Here is an 8,534-nt window from a genome sequence, read left to right as displayed (position 1 = left end):
TTGAACATGTAATGTGAAGATAATTATGGAATAAAATTTATCATTTTTAGTAGAGAAAATTTGTGATTATTATAGACTTATTTAATTTTTGATTGGGATATTATTTAATTTATTTCCAAAAAAAAAAAGAGATGTCAAACTCCATTTCTGTTCATGAATCTCATAGTCATAACACATATTTTGTCTATTCTATTTCAGTCACTCACTTTTTGTTTTTTTAGTGAAAGATTAGTTTTCAAGGAAATGGACTAAAATCAACGATAAGGAGTAGATATATAAACGAGCATACCATCTGCATAACACCAATATTCACCACATTTAAAGACAGATTTCACTAGCTTTTGAACAATTGACAATCCGTCCTTCCAATTATTGTTCCCAACATGAATCCATATTTCCTTAGCATGAGCAAGGGTCCCGAGCCTCCAGTATAATATGATCTGACCAAGTCCTTGCCTTTAAATTCACTAGGTTCAATACACCGAACAGTATCAATGAATTTTGTTCGAAAGCTCACGTGGTTATTGGTCTGTATTGGCCCAGTGTGTTAATTATTGATGGTTATTTTATTTTCTCTTAGAATTAGATGTAAGGAAGAGAGAAACTGACAACTGAAATTGTCTGTTGTATTTTCTGAATAGATTCAGTACAAGAGATAGCTATTTGTGACGTTTTTCTCACGACCGCTGGTTTTTTTATGCCACGCATTTATGGATTCAACAATAAGTTAACTGAACAGTTTAGTAAAGATAATATAATGCTTATACAAAAAAAAAAGTAAAGGATAATATAATATAATATATATCTACAACAAAAGCACAGATTCCACCCTCTCTGATCACCATCTGCCTAACCATTTCATCTCCAGAGGCGTTGCTCTCAATGAACGCTATGGAATTCAACTGAATTGCTTCCTCCTTTGATTTCACAAGCCTGATAAACAAAATTCTCACAAATATTCAACAAGGCAGTGACACCCCCTTGAGAAGAAACACACCAAGCATTGTCGGAATTCTCAGTTAATTTCATCAAACATCTTGCAGGCGCAACCTTCCCCAAGACACTGACAAAATCCAAAACCCGAATCAGAGGCACAATAAACCTGCACCAAGCAAAACCAATTTGCTAAAAATTTGCAATAGTTAAGAAACATAGACCATGACAAAACAAAATTTCATGGATAAAAGTAAAATACTGAACTAAATAATGGAAATCAGTAAAAGTTAGAACTCCTCTGTGTGCGTGCGTGTGCGTGCGTGTGTGTGTGTGTGTGTGGGTGCGTGCGTTGTGCGTGGGTGCGTGCGTTGTGTGTGTGTGTGTGTGGGTGTGTGGGTGCGTGGGTGCGTGCGTGAGTGTGTGCGTGCGTTGTAAGATCAAGTTTTGATCTAGAAGTACAACTCTATGTTTTGATGATTACAAGTTAACTTTTTGGTATGAACAATTATGGTACTCTAACGTGTTTTCTGAGTGTGCTCTTAACAGGTTCTGACCTTGTCACAAACTCACACAAATCAGAAGCACTGTGCTTAAAGAGTGATCCTAGCAACGCTTTCGCAATCTCTATGTTCAGTCTGAATAGTAGAAAAGCTTCAGAAGATCTGAAGTAAATTAAGCTCTGATAAGGACTCAGCTCACTTGAAGCTCTGATGATCCAGACGTTCTGACAACCAAGATACTTTGAAGGCTCAGATGTTCTGATGGTGTAGAAGACTCTGAAGATCCAGAAGCTGAAGAGTGAAGACTCTGAAGTCCAGAAGCAACTGGCTCTGAAGACCATGTACTGATCCTCTGAAGTGAAGATCAGAAGGTACAGCGGTTAGAGGATCCAAGCTTCCTTCTGACTCTGATCAACCAGCTTCACAAGTTCCAACACGAAGCGCTCCTCTAATCAGAAGTCAAACGAGGTTAAAGGTCAAGTCAGTTTCCAAAGGACAAAAGCAGATGTACTATCCTGATGACCTAACCTACATTCTCAGCCACAGCAGAAGCTGGAATTTCCAGAACTTCCCTCCAACGGTAGCATTCCCATGCAACGTTCAAACCCTAATCCTTGGAGTATAAATAGAGGCTGAAGATTGAAAGAAACGGCTAGAAGAACTTACACACGCGCAAGCAATATTCAAACCTTCCAAGCTTTCTTTCATCTTGAATTTCATTGTGTTTACTATAAGCTTTTTAGAAGCAATTTCTGTGTATACAAGAACTTCATATACAGTTGTATAGTTTTCCTTTAGGAGATCAAGGTTGATCGGATCCTAAAGTAGACTAAGAGAGTGAATCTTAGTGTGAGCTAAATCAGTGTATTGTTAGTCACTTGTAGGTTTCAAGTGCAGTTGTAACATATACCTGATTAGTGGATTGCCTTCATTCTAAGAAGGAAGAAATCACCTTAACGGGTGGACTGGATTAGCTTGAGTGATTTATCAAGTGAACCAGGATAAAATCCTTGTGTGCTTTTCTATCTTTTATCTTAAGCACCCTTGTGTCTCGAAAAGATTTGTTAAAATCTTAAGGTTGAAGTTTTATCTTGAAAACGTTATTCAAACCCCCCCTTCTACCGTTTTTCATACCTTCAATTGGTATCAGAGCCAGGTTCTGATTACCACACCTAACAGTGTTCAGTGATCCGGGCCGGTGTGAAAAACAATGGCTACCACCAGTGAAACACAGAAAGATGGATACAATGCAAAGCCTCCCATGTTCGACGATCAAAGGTTCGAATATTGGAAAGATAGACTTGAAAGTTTCTTTCTGGGTTTCGATGCAGATCTCTGAGATATTATTGTGGATGTCTATGAGCGTCCAGTTGATGCAGAAGGCAAGAAGATTCCAAGGTCAGAGATGACTGCAGAGCAAAAGAAGCTGTACTCACAACATCACAAAGCAAGAGCAATTCTTCTAAGTGCTATTTCCTATGAAGAGTACCAGAAGATTACAGATCGTCAGTTTGCTAAGGGCATCTTTGAATCTTTAAAGATGTCTCATGAAGGAAACAAGAAAGTGAAGGAATCGAAGGCGCTGTCCTTGATTCAAAAGTATGAATCCTTCATCATGGAACCAAACGAGTCCATTGAAGAAATGTTCTCCAGATTCCAGTTGCTTGTAGCTGGAATACGACATCTCAACAAAAGGTACACAACAAAAGATCATGTCATAAGGGTCATCAGAAGTCTTCCTGAAAGCTGGATGCCCTTGGTGACTTCAATAGAGCTTACGAGAGATGTTGAGCGTATGAGTTTAGAAGAACTCATCAGCGTACTGAAGTGTCATGAGCTGAAACGCTCAGAGATGCAAGTTCTGAGGAAGAAGTCTATAGCCTTGAAATCCAAATCTGAGAACGCTAAAGCTGAGAAGTCAAAAGCTCTCCAAGCTGAAGCAGAAGAATCTGAAGAAGCATCAGGAGATTCTGATGAAGATGAGCTGACTCTGATCTCTAAGAGACTCAACCGCATCTGGAAGCACAAGCAGAGCAAGTACAGAGGCTCTGGAAAGGCCAAAGGAAAGTCTGAATCCTCAGGCCAGAAGAAGTCATCAATCAAGGAAGTCACATGTTTCGAGTGCAAAGAATCAGGGCACTACAAAAGTGATTGTCCAAAGTTGAAGAAGGACAAGAGGCTAAAGAAGCACTTCAAGACCAAGAAAAGTCTGATGGTGACTTTTGACGAATCAGAGTCAGAGGATGTTGACTCTGATGGTGAAGTTCAAGGACTCATGGCCATCGTCAAAGACAAAGAAGCAGAGTCCAAAGAAGTACCTGACTTTGACTCAGCATTAGACAAAAAAAAAAAAAAAAAAGGGGTCCAGTACGGGTCCAGTACGGGTCCAGTACTTTAATACTGTACTAACTAATAATGCTGCATTTTCAAACTTGAGGCGTCATCGCAAACGTGAGCAAAATTGAATTTCCTTGTGAACGAAGAATAAATTCAAGTTAGTCCATATATAGATTAAGATTAATCAAACCTGTTCGAAAAAATTCAATTAAGTTAAGATAAACTGTGTTAGATAGCCACTCACTCTCACAATCAGCAGTTTAATTTTCTGCTTCCCTTTATGATTTGTTTTGTCATTTTCTCCACTGATGTAAAAGTTAGCAATATGTTCCTTTTGAAAGTTCAACACTCTACGTCTGTCCAATAAAAACGAACCAACTGGAAAATGAGATGATGCTAATGAAATCTGTATTGGGTGTGTATAAGTATTGTACTCCTCTGAATGCTTTCAAAATAACACATTCTCTCATCCACTCTAGCGTTGTGAGACATTTATTTTTCAGGCATGTGATTACGTATTCATTCACTTTATAATATGTAGTATATTTTACACTCATATCTAATGGTGCATTCAGATGCTGCGACGGCAGTTGGAGAAATAGACATGATTAGCAATTTGCATGAAAGCATTCTGGGTCACATACTCTCTTTCCTTCCAACTATTGAATCAGTTCAGACTGGTGTGTTATCAAGAAGGTGGATTGATGCTTGGACATCAATAATAAATCTTAAGTTTGATGACAGTTTGCTGTTTCATGGCAAGAAAATGCAGAGAGAGCAGTTTGTGTGTTTTGTGAACAGAGTGCTTCTTCACCTTGCTAATTCAACCATCCAGAGTTTCTCTCTTTGTTTAACATCTTTTAATCATGACTCATCTCAGGTGAATGCATGGATCTCTTCTGTTTTACATAGAGGACTCCAGAAGCTTCACATTCAGTGTTATGATAAAGTCCTTCTTTCTTCACATTCCCTATTTAGCTGCAATTCTCTTGTAGAATTGAAGCTTCAAATGAAATGCACTCTAAATGTTCCCATCTCTGCTTTTCTCCCAAACCTTCAAAGTTTTAGCATTTCGGGGGTGAAACTAGTGAGTGATTCCCCTACTGATTCCAAAGACATAACTCTCAGCTTCCCCGTTCTCAAAGTGTTTGAAGCTAGAGGGTGTGAGTGGTTAACAATGCAGGACATTAGTATTCAAGCACCTCTACTTGAAAAGTTTTCCATAGCCATTTGGAACACCCACTCAAATGGAAAATGTAAACCTGCCATCAAGGATTTTAGTTCTAAACTAACCGATTTCTCTTATGAGGGTGATCTTGAACAAGAGATCAATCTGCTTCATCCGTCATCGATTCGCAGTGCTTCTGCTGTGATTGTTGTTGATGAAGATAGAAAGGACAGATTATCAATGGAAAAACTAGTGTTTCAAGCACAAATGTTTCTCAGACAATTCCATCAAGTGGAGCGACTGAAATTGTTGTTTTACAAGGTATGCTTGGGTTTCATGAAATATGAATGACAATTATGTAGATATCCAAAACGGAATAGTAGTGTTACATGTTTTTGCATAGTAAATTTTAATTAAACATTAAAACTTGTTTTTCATTTGAAAAGTTTATTTTTATTTTTTAGTAGAAAATTTATTTATGATATTATATTTATTGAAGAATATTTATGTCATTTTATAAACATATTTTTTTTCTTTTCTCTCACTTTTCTTCAAATCTCCATACCAACTATTGTATTGGTAGAGAGTTTCAAAGACACCATTAGAAGATGTTGTACTCTTTTTCCTTTACTAAATTTTTATTCCAATAAATTATTTCTATGAAAGTTTTAACGAGACACGTTCTCTAAGTGTGGTCTTTGGGGTGGTTTAGTTTGATTGGTTTATGTTGATTTGTCATATTAAAGAGAGGTTTGTTCTCATCAAATCTACTTATCCAATGATATATATCTTTTGCCCCCGAAAAAACAAAGGTTTAATTCTATAATCTAGACAATAGAACCTAATTTCCTGATGTTTTACGAGTTAGGACCTATCTCTTTTCTTAATTTGAATGTGAATATTTTGTTTTTTGGTTGCCATACAGGTCTTAATCCATGCTAAAGATGTCTTCACTCATTTGCCTGCCTTTGGAAAGTTGACTTATCTGCAACTAAACGAGGTTACCGGTGAAGCTCTGTTTCACTTGCTCCACCATTCCCCATTTCTTAGCAATCTTGATTTGCTTAACGTGAGTTTTCTCTATCTTTACATAACAATTCAAAGTGCTTTAATTTAGTTTATGTGTTAATTTGTTAGCTATAAGTACACATCATGATTAATTGACCAATGACTCACTGTAAAAAATATAATTTCAGGGAGTATCTGACTTAAATGAAGATGTCTTGAAGGCTCCAGCAGTACCTGTTTGCTTTTTGTCAAGCTTCAAAGTATTTCAGTTTAATGGATTTAATGTGAAAGAGCATGAGCTTTCTCTGGTGAAATTCGTGTTAGCAAATGCAGCAGTCTTGGAGCAGATGAAAATATGTACAGCTTTTTGGCTGCGATATTCAGATATTAACATGGAGAAAGTTAAGCAGCAGATACTCTCTTTACCTAAACGTTCCAGCTTTTCCATGATTGAATTTTGTAATGCCAAAGGTTCCTGAAGATTTCATAACATTCAAACGGGAAAGTGTATGCGTGATTTATAACTCGGATAAATGGTAGGGTACAAGATTTAAAACCCGGATGTGTTATTTTTTGTTTTAGAAAGAAGAAACGAAATCTTCACTGATGTGGGACTTGAATTGTTTTTCTTGTCTGGAAAGAACAGTGTCTACAACACTCCAAACTCTATGGCTTTGCCCTTCACAAGCCTCTTGATAATGTTGCGGTGCTATGTTTTTGTTCCAAACAGAGTGAAAAGGTAAGGGATTGGAAGGGGAAGTGTGAAACAAAGAAGGAAAGAGAGAAAGAAAAGCTTAAACAGAGAAACAATGAAACTTTGTATTCCGGGAATTATAATCTCGGAATATTTGAAAATGCATATCGTGTTTTAGATCTAGGAAGAAAATGGTAGTTATGTTCCGGGTTTATTTCTCAAAACAATAACTTGTTACGTGTCCGGGTTTTCAGAACCCGGTAGTGAATTTAAGTAAGGACATTTTAATATTTTATTACATTAAAGTGGGGTGAGAAATTGAGTGGTGTGGGTGTTAAACTTAACACCCTTACGAATTATTCTACGTGGTATAAACAATTTCAACCTCTTCTTGTTCCGTGCGGCCTTGAAGGTTATGTCAATCGTAGTGCAACTCCTATCCTGTGAATACTGTAACGCCCCGATTTTTGAGGGTCATTTTAATATAGCCTTTACACAAATAAAATATGCTGACTAATCTTCTAGAGTCCAAAAATGTAAATATACTTTTCTTCCAAAACATGCTCTAGAAATTGCATAGTAATTACCCAATAATAGATAACTTTATAACCATAAATATACGTACAAATGAATCTTCAAAAAAGAAATACTAAAGTCTTCTTATGCCAGACAAGTTCCTTGTGATCTCCACGCACGATAGACCATAGAATTGCAAAACATCGGAACCTACCCTTTCTATGAACCAAGAGATTACACACTCATATGATCATCCTACAAGCATCAACCAACAATGGTGAGCTCTCTACCCAAAGGCTCTAGCCCCTCCCAAGACTGTACTCCGTCACAGAAGGCTCTCCTTGTCAGTCGAATAATCGTTATCCAATATGATATGCAATACTGCTCGAGTATCAGTAGACACGTAGTTGATCCCACGAATGGGCTCATAGTATACTTCACCGGACAGAACAAGCGGGTTGATTGGTTCCATAACCTCCAATGTTGATACCGTTGCTGACTCTGTGTTCATTAATAAAGGCTCTATCATTCACTCCAAAGTTGTAGAAGAAAAAACTCACCTCTCAAAGGTAGCACTCGAGTAAGGGCTAAATGCAATATCTCCTGGTCGGACTCGCAATCGATCCAATTTCAGGAGTGTCCTTTTGCATCCCAATCGTCCGACTCGTATACCTATTGCACCATCTACCGTATCTATCAACAATGTTGATGGATCCTCCTCATTAGGCAGCCCCACTCTGACTCCCCCAAAAGCACGATACTTGATCATGTCGTCGTCCATCATCTGGGAGTCGTCGGTGCCGAAACACAAACATACAAACAATGGCGTGCCAGGGTCAACTTCCAGATTGCATCATAGAATGAGAGTAAGGCAGTATACATACAACCACATACTTATATGTACTCATGCAATATAATATATTCACATGTCATTTCATTTCAAACTTACTTTGATTTATCGATCACGTGGTTTGCGTCATAGAATGAGAGTTGTCCCTGACAAACCTCTCCAACACTCGTAACAATCAAATTACATAGCACAATAACCTCAAATCAAGCTCAATTTTCTATTAAAATAAAGTCTCAATCCATTGTCAACCATAAGGTTAGTCTATATACCCTTGCACATGCAATGTTCATCAAATGATCCGAATATAAAGCTAGCTCCACACACTCCACACACGATAGGCGGGACAAACACTCAGTCGGTCCGATACCCACTCCAGTATCAACCTCTGCCTAGTGAATGCAACTTACACAGGCACGTTGTCACTAACGTCCTGATAAACCACGACCCCACCAGTCGCGTCACAATGCATGAATGATATGATGCCAATAATAAATCACGAAAATGAAGACCTCTTTTTACGAATTC

General features: G+C 37.8%; 1 protein-coding gene across 1 annotated transcript; it reads left to right on the top strand.

Annotated features, from left to right (window-relative positions):
- The first annotated feature begins 4,102 nt into the window (after window positions 1-4,102).
- Window positions 4,103-7,040, top strand: LOC130745289 (F-box/FBD/LRR-repeat protein At3g14710-like). Its single transcript, XM_057597462.1, has 3 exons — window positions 4,103-5,262; window positions 5,867-6,010; window positions 6,138-7,040. Exons 1-3 carry the CDS (start codon window positions 4,336-4,338, stop codon window positions 6,426-6,428), a joined length of 1,362 nt encoding a protein of 453 aa, XP_057453445.1. The 5' UTR covers window positions 4,103-4,335; the 3' UTR covers window positions 6,429-7,040.
- The last annotated feature ends 1,494 nt before the right edge of the window (window positions 7,041-8,534 follow it).

This window comes from Lotus japonicus, chromosome 3 (assembly GCF_012489685.1).
Source record: "Lotus japonicus ecotype B-129 chromosome 3, LjGifu_v1.2".
Taxonomy (NCBI): domain Eukaryota; kingdom Viridiplantae; phylum Streptophyta; class Magnoliopsida; order Fabales; family Fabaceae; genus Lotus; species Lotus japonicus.
The sequence above is the reverse complement of the archived record's forward strand: the minus strand, read 5'-3'. Positions and strand labels throughout refer to the sequence as shown.

Excerpts from the sequence above, each read along its gene's own strand:
- LOC130745289 (XM_057597462.1), top strand. The coding sequence starts at position 4,336 with ATGGTGCATTCAGATGCTGCGACGGCAGTTGGAGAAATAGACATGATT. Across the intron at positions 5,263-5,866 it reads TGAAATTGTTGTTTTACAAG|GTCTTAATCCATGCTAAAGA; the intron begins GTATGCTTGGGT and ends GTTGCCATACAG. Across the intron at positions 6,011-6,137 it reads GCAATCTTGATTTGCTTAAC|GGAGTATCTGACTTAAATGA; the intron begins GTGAGTTTTCTC and ends ATATAATTTCAG.